This window comes from Oncorhynchus gorbuscha, linkage group LG11, assembly GCF_021184085.1.
Source record: "Oncorhynchus gorbuscha isolate QuinsamMale2020 ecotype Even-year linkage group LG11, OgorEven_v1.0, whole genome shotgun sequence".
In the NCBI taxonomy this organism is placed as follows: domain Eukaryota; kingdom Metazoa; phylum Chordata; class Actinopteri; order Salmoniformes; family Salmonidae; genus Oncorhynchus; species Oncorhynchus gorbuscha.
The window spans coordinates 11,657,541-11,683,341 of record NC_060183.1 but is presented as its reverse complement, the minus strand read 5'-3'; the positions used below and the strand labels follow the sequence as shown (position 1 = coordinate 11,683,341).

Here is a 25,801-nt window from a genome sequence, read left to right as displayed (position 1 = left end):
ATTTAAAAGTATGTATTTAAACCTTTATTTAAGTAGGCAAGTCAGTTAAGAACAAATTCTTATTTCCAATGACGGCCCAGACTGACCATTCCTGGACTACGCTGGGACCATTGTGCGCCGCCATATGAGACTCCCAATCATGGCTGATTGTGATACAGCCTGGATTTGAACCAGGGTGTATGTAGTGATGCTTCTAGCACTAAGATGCAGTACCTTAGGCCGCTGCGCCACTCGGGAACCCTACTAGACAGGATCAAAACATAATAATGGTGTTGAGAAGCATTAGAGAGAGGAAACGACACCTAAAGAGAAGGGACCTAATTCTGAACTAGACAGGATCAAAACATCATAATGGTGTTGAGAAGCATTAGAGAGAGGAAACGACACCTAAAGAGAAGGACCTAATTCTGAACTAGACAGGATCAAAACATCATAATAGTGTTTTCACAATTTTTTGTTATAGCGCTCCCTGTCTCTGGCAAAGTGTTCCATAAAACTTGATTAAGTGGTGTTACATCACACCATGTAATGTTTCAGAACATCTCAGGATGAGGTGTTTTAATACTCCAGCAAAGGGAAGGTTTGATCTCGTTGAAGTTGGTGGCAGCTCAGTTGGCAGTCGTTTGGCTGTGACAAAGCACTACTTTTTCACAGCGAACACATAACAGAACATTGAGTTGCATATTACATTTAGCTGTAATTTCTTTGTTTCCAGAGAATATACATAAATATTTACTCACTTATTGAAGCACAGAAGTATGCTAAACGAATTAGAATGAAATGAAATAAAACCAATACAGAATCATTCCAGAGTATATATATTATATGTAGACGCAATTGGGCTTTTATGAAAATATTCCATTATGATGAAAAATCTTCTTCGTAGCTGTATAAATGTGTCCCACATTGGATGGGCATGCATTTTTCTCACACACACACACACACACACACACACACACACACACACACACACACACACACACACACACACACACACACACACACACACACACACACACACACACACACACACACACACACACACACACACACACACACACACACACACACACACACACACACACACACACACAGAGAGAGAGAGAGAGCGGAATCAAATCACACAGCGACATTCTACTACAGCTAAAAGACATCCATTATTCCTGATGCTGTATCTACATAGTACAGAAGAGAACAACTCCCCAACGTTACGACAACTTTAAACTACTTCAGCTTAACTCATGTAGTGGTTAGAAGAGCTGTCTAAGCACAGTGACTGGAGGGAGGGAGGGAGACACATTTGGGGAGCGAGAGATGGGAGAGGGTGAAGCTGAGAGAGAGAGGAGGAGTGGGCAAGAGGAAGACATTGAGGGAGGAAGGCAGAAGTTTAAAGACGCACACCAACCGAGATGAGAGATGCATTCGTCTTCTCTGTGTCATGCATTCATCTGGCTGTTGAAAATAATATTCCCCCATGCACACATCTTGTCAGATTAGAGAAATATTGATGTGGTAAACAGTTCCTCCTTCTCACATTAGAGATAATCTTACAACTGGGTCTCCCCCACCATTATCTATCCTTCCAATGTTCCCCCTTTCACTGACCCTTCTTTCTCTACCTCTCTCTCTCTCTCTCTCTTTGTCCATCCTCGTTTCACCTTTACTCCTTTCCTTCCCTCGTGCCACCTCTCCTGCCTTCCTCTCTCTCTCTCCTCCCTTTTTTCCCCCTCCCTCTTCTCCCCCTCCCTCTCCCCACCAGTAGTCCCTATAAACGGTCATGTTGACCTGAAGACCAGTCTGACCCCTCCTCTGATCACCCACACTGCTGCCACCCCCATGCCCGTTCCCAAGCTGCCCTCCGTGGTTGACCCTGCTCCGGGCTATGAGTCCCAACGCGGCAGCAACGTCTCCATGGACCTAGCCTGCTACGACAAGTCTCCGGTTAGTGTATTCCACTAGTCCGCTATCAATCAACTGGATCTTCTCAGGAACCCATGCATTAGGCTCTGTGCCCCCTCTCTGCCCAGGCCCTGTGTGCACAACTAAGACTGTAGATATTCAGTCTAACCTGTATGGATGATGTTCAAGAAGACATTTATGATGATTAATATTACCTGTCATCAGCTCAACTCTCTGGCTATTTACTGATGCCAGTTGTGACTGATGCCAGTTGTGACTGATGCCAGTTGTGACTGATGCCAGTTATGACTGATGCCAGTTATGACTGATTCCAGTTGTGACTGATGCCAGTTGTGACTGATGCCAGTTATGACTGATGCCAGTTGTGACTGATGCCAGTTGTGACTGATGCCAGTTGTGACTGATGCCAGTTGTGACTGATGCCAGTTGTGACTGATGCCAGTTGTGACTGGATGCCAGTTATGACTGATGCCAGTTGTGACTGATGCCAGTTGTGACTGATGCCAGTTGTGACTGATGCCAGTTGTGACTGGATGCCAGTTATGACTGATGCCAGTTGTGACTGATGCCAGTTGTGACTGATGCCAGTTGTGACTGGATGCCAGTTATGACTGATGCCAGTTGTGACTGATGCCAGTTGTGACTGATGCCAGTTGTGACTGATGCCAGTTATGACTGATGACAGCAACAATAATAAAAACTATAGTAATGACCATTAAGCATTTTTATTATAATTTGTATATATATATATATATATATATATACCTTTTATTTAACTAGGCAAGTCAATTCAGAACAAATTCTTATTTACAAAGACGGCCTACCAAGAGGCAAAATGCCTCCTGCGGGGACGGGGGCTGGGATGAAAAAAAAGTAGGAGAAAACACACATCATGACAAGAGAGAAACCACAACACTACGTAAAGAGAGACCTAAGACAACAACACATCATGACAAGAGAGAAACCACAACACTACGTAGAGAGAGACGTAAAACAACAACACAGCATGACAAGAGAGAAACCACAACACTACGTAAAGAGAGACCTAAGACAACAACACAGCATGACAAGAGAGAAACCACAACACTACGTAAAGAGAGACGTAAAACAACAACACAGCATGACAAGAGAGAAACCACAACACTACGTAAAGAGAGACCTAAGACAACAACACAGCATGACAAGAGAGAAACCACAACACTACGTAAAGAGAGACCTAAGACAAAAACACAGCATGACAAGAGAGAAACCACAACACTACGTAAAGAGAGACCTAAGACAACAACACAGCATGACAAGAGAGAAACCACAACACTACGTAGAGAGCCCTAAAGACAACAACACAGCATGACAAGAGAGAAACCACAACACTACGTAGAGAGCCCTAAAGACAACAACACAGCATGACAAGAGAGAAACCACAACACTACGTAAAGAGAGACCTAAGACAACAACACAGCATGACAAGAGAGAAACCACAACACTACGTAGAGAGCCCTAAGACAACAACACAGCATGACAAGAGAGAAACCACAACACTACGTAAAGAGAGACGTAAAACAACAACACAGCATGACAAGAGAGAAACCACAACACTACGTAGAGAGCCCTAAAGACAACAACACAGCATGACAAGAGAGAAACCACAACACTACGTAGAGAGCCCTAAAGACAACAACACAGCATGACAAGAGAGAAACCACAACACTACATAAAGAGAGACCTAAGACAACAACACAGCATGACAAGAGAGAAACCACAACACTACGTAGAGAGAGACCTAAAACAACAACACAGCATGACAAGAGAGAAACCACAACACTACGTAAAGAGAGACGTAAAACAACAACACAGCATGACAAGAGAGAAACCACAACACTACATAAAGAGAGACCTAAGACAACAACACAGCATGACAAGAGAGAAACCACAACACTACGTAAAGAGAGACCTAAAACAACAACACAGCATGACAAGAGAGAAACCACAACACTACGTAAAGAGAGACCTAAAACAACAACACAGCATGACAAGAGAGAAACCACAACACTACGTAAAGAGAGACCTAAAACAACAACACAGCATGACAAGAGAGAAACCACAACACTACGTAGAGAGCCCTAAAGACAACAACACAGCATGACAAGAGAGAAACCACAACACTACGTAAAGAGAGACCTAAAACAACAACACAGCATGACAAGAGAGAAACCACAACACTACGTAAAGAGAGACCTAAGACAACAACACAGCATGACAAGAGAGAAACCACAACACTACGTAAAGAGAGACCTAAAACAACAACACAGCATGACAAGAGAGAAACCACAACACTACGTAAAGAGAGACCTAAAACAACAACACAGCATGACAAGAGAGAAACCACAACACTACGTAAAGAGAGACCTAAGACAACAACACAGCATGACAAGAGAGAAACCACAACACTACGTAAAGAGAGACCTAAAACAACAACACAGCATGACAAGAGAGAAACCACAACACTACGTAAAGAGAGACCTAAAACAACAACACAGCATGACAAGAGAGAAACCACAACACTACGTAAAGAGAGACCTAAAACAACAACACAGCATGACAAGAGAGAAACCACAACACTACGTAAAGAGAGACCTAAAACAACAACACAGCATGACAAGAGAGAAACCACAACACTACGTAAAGAGAGACCTAAAACAACAACACAGCATGACAAGAGAGAAACCACAACACTACGTAGAGAGCCCTAAAGACAACAACACAGCATGACAAGAGAGAAACCACAACACTACGTAAAGAGAGACCTAAAACAACAACACAGCATGACAAGAGAGAAACCACAACACTACGTAAAGAGAGACCTAAAACAACAACACAGCATGACAAGAGAGAAACCACAACACTACGTAAAGAGAGACCTAAGACAACAACACAGCATGACATTGAGGAGAATCTGAGGATTAAGACAAAAACCTGTAGTAACAACATCCTAAAATGTAATATTCTATATTCTATATTGTTATATTCTATATTCTACATTGTTATATTCTATATTCTATATTGTTATATTCTATATTCTATATTGTTATATTCTATATTCTATATTGTTTTTGGTTACTAACGTTCCCTAAGAGTTACAGACGTCCCCCAAGGGTTACAAACGTCCCCCAAGGGTTACAAACGTTCCCCAAGTGTTACAAACGTTCCCCAAGGGTTACAAACATTCCCTAGAAAGGGAATTTGTTTACTTCATCTGGCTTTCTTTTTGTCATTCATACCTTCTCTCTTTCTCTCCACCCTCCATCTCTTTCTCTCCAGACCAGTGCCCGTAGCACCTCCCCTTATGCCCCGTGGAGCTCCGCCTCTGGCTGGACCAGCCGTAGATCAAGCTGGAACAGTGTAGGCCGTGCTCCTTCGCTCAAACGAACAAAGCGTCAGTCTGGCGAACGGCAGTCGCTCCTCTCTGGAGAGGGTGGGTCCAGTTCAGAGGATGATGAGGAGGGAGGAGGGGGGACATCGGAGGGAGATGATGTGTCCCTCTGTCGTACCGACTCCATGTCCCAGTCCCAACACCTACACAGGAGGATGGAGTCTGTAGAGACCAGGGGGTCCATAGACCTGGCCCCTGACATACTGCTACAGGTGAACACACACACACATTCTTGTACAGCTAACCTTACCCTAATCCTAGCTCCTAAACCTAACTCCTAACCCTAACCCTAGCTCCTAAACCTAAACCTAACTCCTAACCCTAACCCTAGCTCCTAAACCTAACTCCTAACCCTAACCCTAGCTCTTAAACCTAAACCTAACTCCTAACCCTAACCCTAGCTCCTAAACCTAACTCCTAACCCTAACCCTAGCTCCTAAACCTAACTCCTAACCCTAACCCTAGCTCCTAAACCTAACTCCTAACCCTATCCCTAGCTCCTAAACCTAAACCTAACTCCTAACCCTAACCCTAGCTCCTAAACCTAACTCCTAACCCTAACCCTAGCTCCTAAACCTAACTCCTAACCCTAACCCTAGCTCCTAAACCTAACTCCTAACCCTATCCCTAGCTCCTAAACCTAACTCCTAACCCTATCCCTAGCTCCTAAACCTAAAACTAACTCCTAACCCTTAATGTAATTCTGACCCAAACATGAATTCTAACCTTAATGCTAGACCCCCTAGAAATAACATTTGAACTTGAGGGGACTTACAAAATGTCCCCAGTTGGTCAAATTTTTGTTTGTTTACTATCAGTGGGACTTCACAAGAATAGTTAAACACGTCCACACACACACACACACACACACAGACACACAGACACACACACACACACACACCAGGGGATCTATAGACCTGTCCCCCTAAACACTACCCTCATTTTATTGATAGTCCATTTTACGTGACAACGGCAGTTATCACTGGATAGAACCACTTTCTTGAGTGTTTTAAAATGCCTTCAAGTACCTATAAATGACTGTGTTAACCATGGTTGTAAAACTCTAGGTGCCCTTCCTGTATCGCTCAGCCAGTATACACAGCTCCAGACCCCCCTTGCTAGGAGGCCTGAGAGCCCCAGAACGCAGTGACTGTAATGGGAAAGGCACTCCGGCCCAGACACAGCTCTCCCTCGAGGACAACACAGAGGACGAAGCGGCAGAGGAGGAGGTTGTGGGTCGTGTCGCCAGGCTGTCACGCTGGCTGGAGAGGAAACAGCCAGAGTGGTGTCGAAAGAGAGATACCTGGTCCCTGTACATATTTCCCCCAGACTCCAGGTGACACACACACACACACGATGATCTCATCCCTACTAATTTTTGCATGTCATGCTTCATTCTCCATCTTAAGGTCTCACTCTGTTGATTCTCCATCTTAAGGTCTCACTCTGTTGATTCTCCATCTTAAGGTCTCACTCTGTTGATTCTCCATCTTAAGGTCTCACTCTGTTTGGGACATTATCCCTCCCTCCCTCCCTCCCTCCATTGCTCCCATTCAGCCTCTGTGGCTTTGAACTGTGTCTGAATGTATGATTATAGGGCCTGGTGGAGAATGTGTGTGTGTGTTTCAGGTTGGAAAATACATTTCAGACCTTAGCCCTAGTCAACATTCTCCAGCCCAGAGCTTTATTAATTCCACAACAAAAGCCCATCCATTCTCTACCCTCCCTCTCCTCCTCTCCCCTCTACTTCCACATACTTGTGACTCCTCCTCCTCTTTTCTACTCTTCTCCCCCTGTTCTCCTCCTCTTCTCTCTTCCTCTCCTCCTTTCCTCCTTAAATTCCTTCTGGAGATGGCTGTCTCACAGTGTTGTGCTGACAGTAGAATCCCTCGATGGCCATGATAGAACCCAGTGTTCTGTCCTAACAGTGGCCATGATAGAACCCAGTGTTCTGTCCTAACAGTGGCCATGATAGAACCCAGTGTTCTGTCCTAACAGTGGCCATGATAGAACCCAGTGTTCTGTCCTAACAGTGGCCATGATAGAACCCAGTGTTCTGTCCTAACAGTGGCCATGATAGAACCCAGTGTTCTGTCCTAACAGTGGCCATGATAGAACCCAGTGTTCTGTCCTAACAGTGGCCATGAGAGAACCCAGTGTTCTGTCCTAACAGTGGCCATGGTAGAAACCAGTGTTCTGTCCTAACAGTGGCCATGGTAGAAACCAGTGTTATGTCCTAACAGTGGCCATGGTAGAACCCAGTGTGTTGCTCTAACAGTTCCCATGGTAGAACCCAGTGTGTTGCTCCAACAGTTCCCATGGTAGAACCCAGTGTGTTGCTCTAACAGTTCCCATGGTAGAACCCAGTGTGTTGCTCTAACAGTTCCCATGGTAGAACCCAGTGTGTTGCTCTAACAGTTCCCATGGTAGAACCCAGTGTGTTGCTCTAACAGTTCCCATGGTAGAACCCAGTGTGTTGCTCTAACAGTTCCCATGGTAGAACCCAGTGTGTTGCTCTAACAGTTCCCATGATAGAACCCAGTGTGTTGCTCTAACAGTTCCATTGGTAGAACCCAGTGTGTTGCTCTAACAGTTCCCATGGTAGAACCCAGTGTTCCGTCCTAACAGTTCCCATGGTAGAACCCAGTGTGTTGCTCTAACAGTTCCCATGGTAGAACCCAGTGTGTTGCTCTAACAGTTCCCATGGGAGAACCCAGTGTGTTGCTCTAACAGTTCCCATGGTAGAACCCAGTGTGTTGCTCTAACAGTTCCATTGGTAGAACCCAGTGTGTTGCTCTAACAGTTCCATTGGTAGAACCCAGTGTGTTGCTCTAACAGTTCCCATGGTAGAACCCAGTGTGTTGCTCTAACAGTTCCATTGGTAGAACCCAGTGTGTTGCTCTAACAGTTCCATTGGTAGAACCCAGTGTGTTGCTCGAACAGTTCCCATGATAGAACCCAGTGTCCTGTTCTAACAGTTCCCATGGTAGAACTCAGTGTCCTGTTCTAACAGTGCCCTTGTTGTGACCCAGTCGTAGTGTGGAGTAGGGTGTGTTCTAACAGTGACACTGGGGACACAGGCATTGTGTGGAATGGAAAAGGGGCAGGGGGATACCTAGTCAGTTGTACAACTGAATGCATTCAACTGAAATGTGTCTTCTACATTTAACCCAACCCCTCTGAATCAGAGAGGTGCGGAGGGCTGCCTTAATCGACATCCATGTCGCGTCATCCATTTTGGCTCTGTACAGAGCCAGACACCCACCTGTTTCTATCAGGAGACATAGGCTCGGTGGGAAACTGTAGTCACACCGCTGTTCAACATGGACAACGGACCTCCATTCACCTCCACAAGCAGTTAGTTGTCTTTCGTTGGCTAAGGAAGAAACAGGCCTAGCACCCAGGTTGTCAACATTCTGAATGAAAAGCAAAGTTAGTTTCAAAAAAGATAAAAGGTATGATGAAAATGTCCGCAAACATAAACTCATGAATATGCCTACTGTCAAACACTGACAGTCCAAAGAGCACAGATGACCGTAACTGAATCCTCTAGCGAAAGGTCAGGGCTATCATGAAATTGTCAGATACATAGATAGATGTCAGATATTTAGATCGATGAATAAAAAGCATCTGACATCTATGATCGAGCACTGAAATAAAGTTATGACCTGACAGGTGCTGTCTGTCTGTCTGTCTGTCTGTCTGTCTGTCTGTCTGTCTGTCTGTCTGTCTGTCTGTCTGTCTGTCTGTCTGTCTGTCTGTCTGTCTGTCTGTCTGTCTGTCTGTCTGTCTGTCTGTCTGTCTGTCTGTCTGTCTGTCTGTCTGTCTGTCTGTCTGTCTGTCTGTCTGTCTGTCTGTCTGTCTGTCTGTCTAACTGTCTGCCTGTCTGCTTGTCTGTCTGGCTGTCTGCTTGTCTCCCCGTCTCACCCTAACATGAAGGATAAAGTCGACATCCTGCCGTGGGAGTGAGCGTGATGTCCCTGGTCCACATAATGAATGCATGATGGATACTTTAACAATGAGAGCTAGCATGCAGAGATGAGAGAATTTAGGTCATCTAGTGTAGATAATGATGTGAATAGTCAAACACACATGCAGACACAAAAACTTGTACACACAGACACAAACACACACACACACACACTGTCTGTCATCATAATGATTGTTTGCCTGAAGATTAAACCGATCTGAGGGATAGTGCTATTGTTGTGTTCTGGGACAGAGACATAGCTGTTGTTGTCTTCTGGGACAGGGACATAGCTGTTGTTGTCTTCTGGGACAGGGACATAGCTATTGTTGTCTTCTGGGACAGAGACATAGCTGTTGTTGTCTTCTGGGACAGAGACAGAGCTGTTGTTGTCTTCTGGGACAGGGAAATAGCTATTGTTGTCTTCTGGGACAGGGACATATCTGTTGTTGTCTTCTGGGACGGAGACATAGCTATTGTTGTCTTCTGGGACAGAGACATAGCTATTGTTGTCTTCTGAGATGGAGACATAGCTGTTGTTGTCTTCTGGGACAGGGACAGAGCTGTTGTTGTCTTCTGGGATGGAGACATAGCTATTGTTGTCTTCTGGGACAGGGACATAGCTGTTGTTGTCTTCTGGGACAGAGACATAGCTGTTGTTGTCTTCTGGGACAGGGAAATAGCTGTTGTTGTCTTCTGGTACAGGGAAATAGCTGTTGTTGTCTTCTGGGACAGGGACATAGCTGTTGTCATCTTCTGGGACAGAGACATAGCTGTTGTTGTCTTCTGGGACAGGGAAATAGCTGTTGTTGTCTTCTGGGACAGGGAAATAGCTGTTGTTGTCTTCTGGGACAGGGAAATAGCTGTTGTCGTCTTCTGGGACAGGGAAATAGCTGTTGTTGTCTTCTGGGACAGGGAAATAGCTGTTGTTGTCTTCTGGTACAGGGAAATAGCTGTTGTTGTCTTCTGGGACGGAGACATAGCTGTTGTCGTCTTCTGGGACAGAGACATAGCTGTTGTTGTCTTCTGGGACAGGGAAATAGCTGTTGTTGTCTTCTGGGACAGGGAAATAGCTGTTGTTGTCTTCTGGGACAGAGACATAGCTGTTGTCGTCTTCTGGGACAGAGACATAGCTGTTGTTGTCTTCTGGGACAGGGAAATAGCTGTTGTTGTCTTCTGGGACAGGGAAATAGCTGTTGTTGTCTTCTGGAACAGGGAAATAGCTGTTGTTGTCTTCTGGGACAGGGAAATAGCTGTTGTTGTCTTCTGGAACAGGGAAATAGCTGTTGTTGTCTTCTATACATTATGAAGGAAAAAGGAAACCGCTCACTGCTCTTGATAGTATCACTGATATTTAATAAGCTTTACGTATCGGCCTCACGGCCTTCGTCAGAGCTTTTGTGAATTTTTTTATATTAGCACCTTTATGTGGACCTCGTCCCTCCCACATCCGTTCCACACATCGAAAAGGGTTGGAGGTGAAGGAAAACAAATAAGTGCTGCCAAATATAACAATATAATACAAACAATATGCATTTCATAAATATTAAAATAAAGTGTGTAAATAAAACGTATTAAACACATCTGTAAAACCACAATGAGGACATGGCAAGTTTTCATTAGTCATTGGATACATCGTACGAAAAACATCAGAGTAATCTTAAATAGGGACATAATTCATGCTCAAATTCACAACATAACATACACAGGCATTTCACCAATATGTCCTTTAGGAAATAATGTCTGGAGGGTGAAAACAAAAAGAATGCTCAGATATGCGAGTGCCTTTTGAATTTTGAACTACTTTACAATATGACAGACAGGATCCGTGAGAGTGGGTTCTCTTCTGTACATTATGACAGACAGGATCCGTCAGAGTGGGTTCTCTTCTGTACATTATGACAGACAGGATCCGTCAGAGTGGGTTCTCTTCTGTACATTATGACAGACAGGATCCGTCAGAGTGGGTTCTCTTCTCTATATTATGACAGACAGGATCCGTCAGAGTGGGTTCTCTTCTCTATATTATGACAGACAGGATCCGTCAGAGTGGGTTCTCTTCTGTACATTATGACAGACAGGATCCGTCAGAGTGGGTTCTCTTCTCTACATTATGACAGACAGGATCCGTCAGAGTGGGTTCTCTTCTCTATATTATGACAGACAGGATCCGTCAGAGTGGGTTCTCTTCTCTATATTATGACAGACAAGATCCCTCAGAGTGGGTTCTCTTCTGTACATTATGACAGACAGGAACCGTCAGAGTGGGTTCTCTTCTCTATATTATGACAGACAGGATCCGTCAGAGTGGGTTCTCTTCTCTATATTATGACAGACAGGATCCGTCAGAGTGGGTTCTCTTCTCTATATTATGACAGACAAGATCCGTCAGAGTGGGTTCTCTTCTCTATATTATGACAGACAGGATCCGTCAGAGTGGGTTCTCTTCTCTATATTATGACAGACAGGATCACTCAGAGTGGGTTCTCTTCTCTATATTATGACAGACAGGATCCGTCAGAGTGGGTTCTCTTCTCTATATTATGACAGACAGGATCACTCAGAGTGGGTTCTCTTCTCTATATTATGACAGACAGGATCCGTCAGAGTGGGTTCTCTTCTCTATATTATGACAGACAGGATCCTCAGAGTGGGTTCTCTTCTCTATATTATGACAGACAGGATCCGTCAGAGTGGGTTCTCTTCTCTATATTATGACAGACAGGATCCGTCAGAGTGGGTTCTCTTTTCTATATTATGACAGACAGGATCCCTCAGAGTGGGTTCTCTTCTGTACATTATGACAGACAGGATCCGTCAGAGTGGGTTCTCTTCTCTATATTATGACAGACAGGATCACTCAGAGTGGGTTCTCTTCTCTATATTATGACAGACAGGATCCGTCAGAGTGGGTTCTCTTCTCTATATTATGACAGACAGGATCCGTCAGAGTGGGTTCTCTTCTCTATATTATGACAGACAGGATCCGTCAGAGTGGGTTCTCTTTTCTATATTATGACAGACAGGATCCCTCAGAGTGGGTTCTCTTCTCTATATTATGACAGACAGGATCCGTCAGAGTGGGTTCTCTTCTCTATATTATGACAGACAGGATCCGTCAGAGTGGGTTCTCTTTTCTATATTATGACAGACAGGATCCCTCAGAGTGGGTTCTCTTCTCTATATTATGACAGACAGGATCCCTCAGAGTGGGTTCTCTTCTGTACATTATGACAGACAGGATCCGTCAGAGTGGGTTCTCTTCTGTACATTATGACAGACAGGATCCCTCAGAGTGGGTTCTCTTCTGTACATTATGACAGACAGGATCCGTCAGAGTGGGTTCTCTTCTGTACATTATGACAGACAGGATCCGTCAGAGTGGGTTCTCTTCTCTATATTATGACAGACAGGATCCCTCAGAGTGGGTTCTCTTCTGTACATTATGACAGACAGGATCCGTCAGAGTGGGTTCTCTTCTGTACATTATGACAGACAGGATCCGTCAGAGTGGGTTCTCTTCTCTATATTATGACAGACAGGATCCCTCAGAGTGGGTTCTCTTCTGTACATTATGACAGACAGGATCCGTCAGAGTGGGTTCTCTTCTCTATATTATGACAGACAGGATCCTCAGAGTGGGTTCTCTTCTGTACATTATGACAGACAGGATCCCTCAGAGTGGGTTCTCTTCTGTACATTATGACAGACAGGATCCCTCAGAGTGGGTTCTCTTCTGTACATTATGACAGACAGGATCCGTCAGAGTGGGTTCTCTTCTCTATATTATGACAGACAGGATCCCTCAGAGTGGGTTCTCTTCTGTACATTATGACAGACAGGATCCGTCAGAGTGGGTTCTCTTCTCTATATTATGACAGACAGGATCCCTCAGAGTGGGTTCTCTTCTGTACATTATGACAGACAGGATCCCTCAGAGTGGGTTCTCTTCTGTACATTATGACAGACAGGATCCCTCAGAGTGGGTTCTCTTCTGTACATTATGACAGACAGGATCCGTCAGAGTGGGTTCTCTTCTCTATATTATGACAGACAGGATCCCTCAGAGTGGGTTCTCTTCTGTACATTATGACAGACAGGATCCGTCAGAGTGGGTTCTCTTCTCTATATTATGACAGACAGGATCCCTCAGAGTGGGTTCTCTTCTGTACATTATGACAGACAGGATCCCTCAGAGCGGGTTCTCTTCTGTACATTATGACAGACAGGATCCCTCAGAGTGGGTTCTCTTCTGTACATTATGACAGACAGGATCCGTCAGAGTGGGTTCTCTTCTGTACATTATGACAGACAGGATCCGTCAGAGTGGGTTCTCTTCTGTACATTATGACAGACAGGATCCCTCAGAGTGGGTTCTCTTCTCTATATTATGACAGACAGGATCCCTCAGAGTGGGTTCTCTTCTCTATATTATGACAGACAGGATCCCTCAGAGTGGGTTCTCTTCTCTATATTATGACAGACAGGATCCTCAGAGTGGGTTCTCTTCTCTATATTATGACAGACAGGATCCCTCAGAGTGGGTTCTCTTCTCTATATTATGACAGACAGGATCCCTCAGAGTGGGTTCTCTTCTCTATATTATGACAGACAGGATCCTCAGAGTGGGTTCTCTTCTCTATATTATGACAGACAGGATCCCTCAGAGTGGGTTCTCTTCTCTATATTATGACAGACAGGATCCCTCAGAGTGGGTTCTCTTCTCTATATTATGACAGACAGGATCCCTCAGAGTGGGTTCTCTTCTCTATATTATGACAGACAGGATCCCTCAGAGTGGGTTCTCTTCTCTATATTATGACAGACAGGATCCTCAGAGTGGGTTCTCTTCTCTATATTATGACAGACAGGATCCCTCAGAGTGGGTTCTCTTCTCTATATTATGACAGACAGGATCCGTCAGAGTGGGTTCTCTTCTCTATATTATGACAGACAGGATCCCTCAGAGTGGGTTCTCTTCTCTATATTATGACAGACAGGATCCCTCAGAGTGGGTTCTCTTCTCTATATTATGACAGACAGGATCCCTCAGAGTGGGTTCTCTTCTCTATATTATGACAGACAGGATCCGTCAGAGTGGGTTCTCTTCTCTATATTATGACAGACAGGATCACTCAGAGTGGGTTCTCTTCTCTATATTATGACAGACAGGATCACTCAGAGTGGGTTCTCTTCTCTATATTATGACAGACAGGATCCGTCAGAGTGGGTTCTCTTCTCTATATTATGACAGACAGGATCCCTCAGAGTGGGTTCTCTTCTCTATATTTTGACAGACAGGATCTGTTTCAGCAGCTGAGGTTCTATTGCCAGTTATTCAGTTGTGGATCGTTGGGTTACTGTATATTATGACAGACAGGATGTATGTGGGTTCTCTTCTGTACATTATGACAGACAGGATCCGTGCAAAATGCTTTATTCATTTAGACCACAACTGTGTTCATGACAGATCAGGATCAGTCAGAATGGGTTCTCTTTTATATTATAGACAGGATCTCATTATCATGTGTTTTCCAATTATATAAAAGTTTATTTAAGAATGAAGGTTCTCTTCTCTATATTATGACAGACAGGATCCCTCAGAGTGGGTTCTCTTCTGTATGTTTTGCTTGTTTCTGTTTCAGCAGCTGAGACTTTATTGCCAGTTATTCAGTTGTGGATCGTTGTGTGTTTTCCAGGTTTCGAATGGCGTGCAACAAGATAATATCCCACAAGATGTTTGACCATGTCGTTCTGGTCATCATCTTCCTCAACTGCATCACCATCGCCATGGAGAGACCTAGAATAGAGGCATATAGCGTGGTGAGTGACACACACACACACACACACACACACACACACACACACACACACACACACACACACACACACACACACACACACACACACACACACACACACACACACCAGGGGATCTATAGACCTGTCCCCCTAAACACCACCCTCATTTTATTGATAGTCCATTTTACACACACACACAACTGTAATCAGTGGAAAACATAAAGATGCACATATATTTCTCATAGGTGCTCTCACTGTAATTCCAAGCCCCTGTAATGAGGTGATTATTGAAATTGGATGAAAATGGAGATTGTATTGCCTGTCAGAGATCTCCCCACCATGGCTAGTAGGACACACACACACACACACACACACACACACACACACACACACACACACACACACACACACACACACACACACACACACACACACACACACACACACACACACACACACACACACACACACACACACACACACACACACACACACACCTGATGTTATTGTGCCTCCATCTCAATGGCCTGGGTTATTGCTGAATCTGATTGGTTTTTATCTGGTGTGTATATACTGTTGTTGGTTTAGAGTGAATGGCTTTGATTGTGAGTTACATTCACTAGAGATTTAGTCAATGTTTTATTTACGGACAAAGGCAGTTTCAGTTATAGCTTTTGCTGCATGCTTACTTACTCATGTACAGTAGCCTTCCACATACTCTTTATGCAATTTCACTTGTCTGTAAAGTGATGGGAGTAAGACCGTGTACCATTTACTCTGACGTGGGTAACCTACTTGTTTTCTAAAAAGGCTTGATTGGGAGCTGCGTTTGCTAGAGATTTTTCTGTCATTATAGATTACTAGTAAATACTGTGGAGTTTATTGATTTTGCTGCGTATGTAGAGTGGGGTCCAAATTTGTTGACACCCTTGTAAAGATGAGAAAAAAATCCTTTATAAAATAAATAATTAAAACACTGAGCTATATTTCTTCTTTAAAATATTGGGATATTATACTATTTTATTATAATACAAATTCTCACGGAAATAGATTTTGTTTATCAAGTAATATAATGATTGACCCCTCTGTTTTCAATGTCTTTTAAATAGCTCACCTTGCGAAGATAATGACACTGAGCCTTTTTCTAAAATATTGAGATTGGAGATTGGGAGTGATCTAAGACCATTCCTCCATACAGAATCTTTCCAGGTCTTGATATCCTAGTAGGTCTGTGCTTATGGAGCGGCAGGAAGCCTAGTGGTTAGAGAGTTGGACTAGTAACCGCCGAAAGGTTGCAAACTCGAATCCCCGAGCTGACAAGGTAAAAATCTGTTGTTCTGCCCCTGAACAAGGCAGTTAACTCACTGTTCCTAGGCCGTCATTGAAAATAAGACTTTGTTTTTAACTTACTTGCCTAATTAAATAAAGATAAAATATTGATTAACCTCTTCAATTCGAACTGAGATGGCCTTTGCAAAATGTTGATTTTGAGGCCAATTCATATTTCTTTGTAGATATTGATGTGTGTTTGGGGTTATTATCTTACTAGAAGTTCCACTTGCAGCCAAGTTTCAGCCTCCTGGCAGAAGCAACCAGGTGTTTGGGTAAAATATCCTGGTACTGGGTAAAGTTAATGATGCCGTTGACCTTAACAAGGGCCCCAAGAGCAGTGGAAACGAAATAGCCTCATGACATCACCGATCCACCACCATATTTTACAGTAGGTATGGGGTCATTTTCTGGTCATGTGTTCTCATTTTGACGCCAAACCCACCACTGATTCACTTGGCTCTATTTTTCATGTCCTCTGATCAAAGTACCAGTTTCAATCCAAGTGCCAATGCCGTTTAGTAAACTCCCGGCGTTTCCGTTTGTTGGATGACATGAAAATAGCGCTCTTTGACCAGCGCTCTTTGCTCAGCGCTCTTTGCCCAGCGCTCTTTGACCAGCGCTCTTTGACCAGCGCTCTTTGACCACGAGCACCAGTGGATTTTGCTTCGAACTAAGAATGCATGAAAACCATTGAAAACTTCTGATTTGAATTGAAGAAGGCAATCCATGAACGCAGATGAAGGATATTAAGGATCTAGAAGGATTCTGTATGGATGAATGGTCTAAGATCCCTCCCAATGTGTTCGCCAACCCATAAAACATTTTAGAGAAAAAGCTCAGTGCTGTTATCCTATTGAAAGGTGTTGAAAACAGGGGTGTCAATCATTTGGACCCCTACCTTTTTGAGAGAAGAAATATATTACTTGTTAAATATTAGTTAGTATAAAATAATAGAATTTTCCTTTTTTTGTGTCCATCGAATATGACTCGGTATTTCAAGTCTTATTTTAAACAGTCATTTTTGCTCATCTTCATCAAGGGTGTCAATCATTTCAGACCACACTGTGTATACTTCCACGGGATCGTATTTGACCTGTCCCCTTTACACAGCAGTAAACAGCTACGTGTTTCTCTTATGCATTTGACCTGTCCCGTTTACACAGCAGTGAACAGCTACGTGTTTCTCTTATGCATTTGACCTGTCCCATTTACACAGCATTAAACAGCTACGTGTTTCTCTTATGCATTTGACCTGTCCCATTTACACAGCATTAAACAGCTACGTGTTTCTCTTATGCATTTGACCTGTCCCATTTACACAGCAGTAAACAGCTACGTGTTTCTCTTATGCATTTGACCTGTCCCATTTACACAGCAGTAAACAGCTACGTGTTTCTCTTATGCATTTGACCTGTCCCATTTACACAGCAGTAAACAGCTACGTGTTTCTCTTATGCATTTGCAGAACAATACATTTCTCCTTCGGTAATGATCACATTTAGTGTGGAATGTTGGGTGAATAATTGATTTAGTGTCTCAAAAATTATTCTCCAGCTTGGCACCACGTATCACAATGTGGTTGTCAGGCTTTTGATGTTTTAACACCACCCCAAACAACATCTGCTTCGTTACTGGTCTTTGGATCATGAAATGAATTCATGGTACAACAGACATTTATTCAATGTTTTATCTTTAGGGGTTATTATGAGGTTGACTGGGCTGGAAAATAATGAATAATGTCGACAGTTGTTTTTTCAAAACTTTGTATTATGTTTATGTTTTTTCAACATTGTATGTTGAGGGATGTAAAATAGGAAAGGAGAGAAGAGGAGAAGGAAAGGAAGGATATGATTAGAGATGAGAAAGAAGGAGAGGACGAGGGAGGAGAAAGAAGAGGACAAGAGAGGAGAAAGAAGAGAACAAGAGAGGAGAAAGAAGGAGAGGACGAGGGAGGAAAAAGAAGGAGAGGACAAAAGGAGAGGAGAAAGAAGGAGAGGACGAGAGAGGAGAAAGAAGGAGAGGACGAGGGAGGAAAAAGAAGGAGAGGACAAAAGGAGAGGAGAAAGAAGGAGAGGACGAGAGAGGAGAAAGAAGGAGAGGACGAGGGAGGAAAAAGAAGGAGAGGACAAAAGGAGAGGAGAAAGAAGGAGAGGACGAGAGAGGAGAAAGAAGGAGAGGACGAGGGAGGAAAAAGAAGGAGAGGAGAAAAAAGGAGAGGACGAGAGAGGAGAAAGGAGAGGACGAGAGAGGAAGGAGAGGGCGAGAGAGAAAGGAGAGGATGAGACCGGAAAGGAGAGGATGAGACTGGAAAGGATAGGACAAGAGTGGAAGGAGGGGAGGAGAGATGAAGTAGAGGAAGCGAGAGGAAAGGAGAGGACGAGAGAGGCAGGTAAGGACAAGAGAGGAAGGAAAGGACGAGAGAGGAAAGGAGAGGGCGAGAGAGGAAGGAAAGGACGAGAGAGGAAGGAAAGGACGAGACAGGAAGGAGAGGATGAGAGAGGAAAGGAGAGGACGAGAGAGGAAGGAGAGGACGAGAGAGGATGAGAGAGGAGAACGAAGGAGAGGACGAGAGAGGAAAGGAGAGGACAGGAGAGGAAAGGAGAGGACAAGAGAGAAAGGAGTGGATGAGAGAGGAAGGCGAGGATTAGAGAGGAAACAAGAGGACGAGAGGAAGGTGAGGATGAGAGAGGAAGGAGAGGACGAGAGGAAGGAGTGGATGAGAGAGGAAGATGAGGATGAGAGAGGAAAGAGAGGACGAGAGGAAGGAGTGGACGAGAGAGGAAGATGAGGAAAGAGTGGATGAGAGGAAGGAGTGGATGAGAGAGGAAGATGAGGATGAGAGAGGAAAGAGAGGACGAGAGAGGAGTGGATGAGGGAGGAAGATGAGGATGAGAGAGGAAAGAGAGGACGAGAGGAAGGAGTGGACGAGAGAGGAAGATGAGGATGAGAGAGGAAAGAGAGGATGAGAGGAAGGAGTGGATGAGAGAGGAAGATGGGGATGAGAGAGGAAGTAGAGGATGAGAGGAAGGAGTGGACGAGAGAGGAAGGTGAGGATGAGAGAGGAAGGAGAGGACGAGAGGAAGGAGTGGATTTGAGAGGAAGATGAGGATGAGAGAGGAAGGAGAGGACGAGAGGAAGGAGTGGACGAGAGAGGAAGGTGAGGATGAGAGAGGAAGGAGAGGACGAGAGGGGAAGGATTGGAGGAGAGAGGAAAGGACATGAGATCTAAACAAACCGTATATGGAAGTCATTTGGCGACAGGCAACAGGCCTCAGCAGAAGATGGGGGCATGAGACATACTAGATGCGTAGAGGGATAGAGATGTTATACTCTGTGTCTGTCACTGTCTTTCTGAATCTCCTCTCCTTCTATTTCTACTTCACTCTCACTCACTGTCAGAATATATATAGCAAAGTTAATCCTAAACTACTTTAGAGGCAACTCAGGTGTATATTTTTAGTCTGTTGTCATTACTCACTTTGCTCTCTCTCTCCCTCTCTCTCTCTCTCTCCCTCTCTCTCTCTCTCTCTCTCTCTCTCTCTCTCTCTCTCTCTCTCTCTCTCTCTCTCTCTCTCTCTCTCTCTCTCTCTCTCTCTCTCTTTCTCTCTCTTTTTCTCTCTCTCTCTCGCTGCAGGAGCGCATCTTCCTCACGTTATCCAACTACATATTCACAGCGATCTTTGTGGCAGAGATGACAGTAAAGGTAAGGATGGACTTAGGGGACCCTATATATTTATTTTATTTCACCTTTATTTACCTTTATTTCCTGTCCAACATCTGTTGAAATTGGCTTTACGGCGAAAGCACACCATGCGATTATCTGAGGACAGCACCCCGCATACAAACACATGAATAACATATTTCAACCAGGCAGGTGCGCCACGAAAGTCTTAAATAGCAATATAATAACTGCCTTACCTTTGATTATCTTCTTTTGTTAGCACTCCAAAAGGTCCCAGATACATCATAAATGGTCCTTTTTGTTCAATAATGTCCTTGTTTAGATCCATAAAAACTCAGTTTAGCTGGCGCGCTTCAGTCAATAATCCACCCAGTTTCCCTCCATCAAAATGCATACAAAATGAATCCCAAACGTTACTAATAAACTTTTCCAAACAAGTCAAACAACGCTTATAATCAAACCTTTACGTAAATAAATAATACAATTCAAGATGGAGAATCGTTATTGTCCTTTCCGGAGAAAAATACCACGTGCTTGGAAACACAACAGCCAAAATGGGAGCCACCTAAAAAAACTCAAATTTCTGGCTCATTTGTCCAAAAATCAGCATAAATCTCTGTCAAAAGATTGTTGACATCTAGTGGAAGCCCTAGGAACTGCAATCTGGGAGGATTTTGCCTGATAATAAAAGTGACAGCCATTGAAAACAGTGGTAGGCTGAATTGTTTTTTTTGTGATGGTTTGTCCTCGGGGTTTCGCCTGCAATATCAGTTCTGTTATACTCACAGACATTATGTTAACAGTTTTAGAAACTTTAGAGGGTTTTCTATCAACATCTACCAATTATATGCATATCCTAGCTTCAGGCAGTTTACTTTGGGCACACTTTTCATCCAGATGTGAAAATACTGCCCCCTACCCAAGAGAGGTTAACCAGGTAGGCTAGTTGAGAACAAGTTCCGAATTGCAACTGCGACCTGGCCAAGATAAAGCAAAGCCGTTCGACACATACAACAACACAGAGTTACACATGGAATAAACAAACATCCAATCAATAATACAGTAGAAAAATATATGTACAGTGTGTGCAAATGAGGTAAGATAAGAGAGGTAAGGCAATAAATAGGCCATGGTAGCGAAGTAATTACAATATAGCAATTACACTGGAATGGTAGAATGTGCAGAAGATGAATGTCCAAGTAGACGTACTGGGGTGCAAAGAGGCAAGATAAATAAATAAATACAGTATGGTGATGAGGTAGATTGGATGGACTACATACAGATGAGCTATGTACAGGTGCAGTGATCTGTGAGCTGCTCTGACAGTTGGTGCTTTAAGCTAGTGAGGGAGGTAAGAGTCTCCAGCTTCAGTGATTTTTGCACTTCGTTCCAGTCATTGGCAGCAGAGAACTGGAAGGAGAGGCAGCCAAAGGAAGAATTGGCTTTGGGGGTGACCAGTGAGATATACCTACTGGAGCGTGTGCTACGGGTGGGTGCTGCGATGGTGACCAGTGAGCTGAGATAAGGCTGAGCTTTACCTAGCAGAGACTTGTAGATGACCTGGAGCCAGTGGGTTTGGCGATGAGTATGAAATAAGGGCCAGCCAATGAGAGCGTACAGAGCATACCCTACCAAGCGGTAAACCCGTAAACACGCAATGTCCTACCCAGAGAAGGGTAGTCTTCCTGGGCTTGACTCATCACTGTACCTCAGGGCTCTAGTTAAGGCCTTCATCCATCTGGTCTGATCCACATGGCCAGATTAAAGCTCTACTCCCTCTAGGCGATATTAGGACATGTTGGGTAGGAGATGCCCACAGGCAAAGATCTAGAAAAATCTTACCATAATCCTAACCTTTACAATCAGAGTGAAACAATACCAAACAGTTTTGTAATCCTACTCTTATTATGACTGCTTATAAACCAATATCCATCAGTGGATTGTGTGTACAATCTTCCCTCAGGTTTATCAATGTGTACTCAGGCTTATCAATCTGCCCTCAGGGTTATCAATCTGCAATCAGGCTTATCTAGCTGCCCTCAGGCTAATCAATCTGCCCCCAGGCCTATCAATCTGCCCTCAAGCTTATCAATCTGCCCTCAGGTTTATCAATCTGCCCCCAGGTCTATCAATCTGCCCCCAGGCCTATCAATCTGCCCTCAAGCTTATCAATCTGCCCTCAAGCTTATCAATCTGCCCTCAGGCCTATTAATCTGCCATCAGGCTTATCAATCTGCCCCCAGGCCTATCAATCTGCCCTCAGGCTTATCAATCTGCCCCCAGGCCTATCAATATGCCCTCAGGCCTATCAATCTGCCCACAGGCTTATCAATCTGCCCCCAGGCCTATCAATATGCCCCCAGGCCTATCAATCTGCCCCCAGGCCTATCTATCTGCCCTCAGGCCTATCAATATGCCCCCAGGCCTATCAATCTGCCCCCAGGCCTATCAATCTGCCCTCAGGCCTATCAATCTGCCCTCAGGCCTATCAATCTGCCCCCAGGCCTATCAATCTGCCCTCAGGCCTATCTATCTGCCCTCAGGCCTATCAATCTGCCCTCAGGCCTATCAATCTGCCCTCAGGCCTATCAATCTGCCCTCAGGCCTATCAATCTGCCCTCAGGCTTATTTGAATAAATAGAAAGAAAGAGAGAAGGGGGAGAGAGAGTGAAGGGAGAGAGAGAAGATTGGAAGAGAATGGGAGAGAGAGAGCGAGAAGGGGGAGAGAAGGGGGGGAGGAAGAGAAGGGGGAGAGAGAAATGAGGAGAGAGAGAAGATGAGTACCATTATAGGGTTTCCTAAAAGTCATAACTTAGAGAGAGAGATGAGAAAATAGAGCTTAACAAATACTTCAATTCCTGAAGTACATAAAATACCTTAGTAGTATTTAGTTTAGATGACAGAAATACCTTAAAGGTCAACCAAAGCCATTTTTATCTAAATATCAAATCATTTCTGGGTAACAATTAACTACCTTACTGTGATTGTTTTCAATTAAAATGGTCGAAATAAACACAAATAGTTTCTTAGCAAAGAGCCGTTTCTTTAAAAATAATTTTGCCAAGACTAGTCTGTGAGTTGTCTGGAAAACTAGTCTGGAAAACTGAAAATGTGCTGTTATTGGCAGAGAGGTTTGGAACTCTGTGTCTTATTGGTCTATTAACTAATTTACTGCATGGTGATGTCACCAGGAAGGCCAAAACTCCATACCACCAAAACAGGCTGAAATTTCAGGTGGTCTTTTCAAACAACTCTTACACTAAAAGGGCATTGTCATCATTTTCACAATTTCACAGTATCATAGTGTGGAAATATATACACTGCATGTGGACCCTGCAAAAGTATGTGGACACCTGCTTGTCGAACATTTCATTCCAAAATCATGAGCATGAATATGGAGTTGGTCCCCCCTTTGCTCCACCTTTCTGGGAAGATGTTGGAACGTTGCTGCGTGGACTTGCTTCCATTCAGCCACAAGACCATTAATGAGGTTGGGCACTGATGTTGGGCGATTAGGCCTTTCTCGCCATCTGTGTTCCGATTCATCCCAAAGGTGTTCGATGGGTTTGAGGTCAGGGCTCTGTGCAGGCCAGTCAAGTTCCACTGCACCGATCTCGACAAACTATTTATGTATGGACCTCGCTTTGTGCACGTGGGCATTGTCATGCTGAAACAGGAAAGGCAATTCCCCAAACTGTTGCCACCAATTTGGAAGCACAGAATCGTCTAGAATGTCATTGTATGCTGTAGTTTTCAGATTTTGGAGCCTAGTCCCAACCATGAAAAACATTTACATTACATTTAAGTCATTTAGCAGACGCTCTTATCCAGAGCGACTTACAAATTGGTGCATTCACCTTATGACATCCAGTGGAACAACCACTTTACAATAGTGCATCTAAATATTTTAAGGGGGGAGGGGGTGAGAAGGATTACTTTATCCTATCCTAGGTATTCCTTAAAGAGGTGGGGTTTCAGGTGTCTCCGGAAGGTGGTGATTGACTCCGCTGTCCTGGCGTCGTGAGGGAGTTTGTTCCACCATTGGGGAGCCAGAGCAGCGAACAGTTTTGACTGAGCTGAGCGGGAACTGTACTTCCTCAGTGGTAGGGAGGCGAGCAGGCCAGAGGTGGATGAACGCAGTGCCCTTATTTGGGTGTAGGGCCTGATCAGAGCCTGGAGGTACTGAGGTGCCGTTCCCCTCACAGCTCCGTAGGCAAGCACCATGGTCTTGTAGCGGATGCGAGCTTCAACTGGAAGCCAGTGGAGAGAGCGGAGGAGCGGGGTGACGTGAGAGAACTTGGGAAGGTTGAACACTAGACGGGCTGCGGCGTTCTGGATGAGTTGTAGGGGTTTAATGGCACAGGCAGGGAGCCCAGCCAACAGCGAGTTGCAGTAATCCAGACGGGAGATGACAAGTGCCTGGATTAGGACCTGCGCCGCTTCCTGTGTGAGGCAGGGTCGTACTCTGCGGATGTTGTAGAGCATGAACCTACAGGAACGGGCCACCGCCTTGATGTTAGTTGAGAACGACAGTTTGTTGTCCAGGATCACGCCAAGGTTCTTAGCACTCTGGGAGGAGGACACAATGGAGTTGTCAACCGTGATGGCGAGATCATGGAACGGGCAGTCCTTCCCCGGGAGGAAGAGCAGCTCCGTCTTGCCGAAGTTCAGCTTGAGGTGGTGATCCGTCATCCACACTGATATGTCTGCCAGACATGCAGAGATGCGATTCGCCACCTGGTCATCAGAAGGGGGAAAGGAGAAGATTAATTGTGTGTCGTCTGCATAGCAATGATAGGAGAGACCATGTGAGGTTATGACAGAGCCAAGTGACTTGGTGTATAGCGAGAATAGGAGAGGGCCTAGAACAGAGCCCTGGGGACACCAGTGGTGAGAGCGCGTGGTGAGGAGACAGATTCTCGCCACGCCACCTGGTAGGAGCGACCTGTCAGGTAGGACGCAATCCAAGCGTGGGCCGCGCCGGAGATGCCCAACTCGGAGAGGGTGGAGAGGAGGATCTGATGGTTCACAGTATCGAAGGCAGCCGATAGGTCTAGAAGGATGAGAGCAGAGGAGAGAGAGTTAGCTTTAGCGGTGCGGAGCGCCTCCGTGATACAGAGAAGAGCAGTCTCAGTTGAATGACTAGTCTTGAAACCTGACTGATTTGGATCAAGAAGGTCATTCTGAGAGAGATAGCGGGAGAGCTGACCAAGGACGGCACGTTCAAGAGTTTTGGAGAGAAAAGAAAGAAGGGATACTGGTCTGTAGTTGTTGACATCGGAGGGATCGAGTGTAGGTTTTTTCAGAAGGGGTGCAACTCTCGCTCTCTTGAAGACGGAAGGGACGTAGCCAGCGGTCAGGGATAAGTTGATGAGCGAGGTGAGGTAAGGGAGAAGGTCTCCGGAAATGGTCTGGAGAAGAGAGGAGGGGATAGGGTCAAGCGGGCAGGTTGTTGGGCGGCCGGCCGTCACAAGACGCGAGATTTCATCTGGAGAGAGAGGGGAGAAAGAGGTCAGAGCACAGGGTAGGGCAGTGTGAGCAGAACCAGCCCTACCCTGTAAAACAAAAACAAAAACAGCCCCAGACAATTTTTCCTCCTCCACCAAACTTTACAGCGGGCACTAGGGGCGCAACTTTGGTTTTAGAGGTGGGGGGGCGGTATATATGT

General features: G+C 44.7%; 1 protein-coding gene across 1 annotated transcript in view; it reads left to right on the top strand.

The window, feature by feature from the left end:
* LOC123989605 (voltage-dependent T-type calcium channel subunit alpha-1G-like) overlaps positions 1–25,801 on the top strand; it is a 267,332-nt gene that overhangs the window by 99,079 nt on the left and 142,452 nt on the right. Inside the window, 5 exon segments of the mRNA XM_046290729.1 lie at positions 1,763–1,941; positions 5,239–5,562; positions 6,418–6,686; positions 15,017–15,140; positions 20,086–20,154. Coding sequence (XP_046146685.1) covers positions 1,763–1,941; positions 5,239–5,562; positions 6,418–6,686; positions 15,017–15,140; positions 20,086–20,154 — 965 coding nt within the window.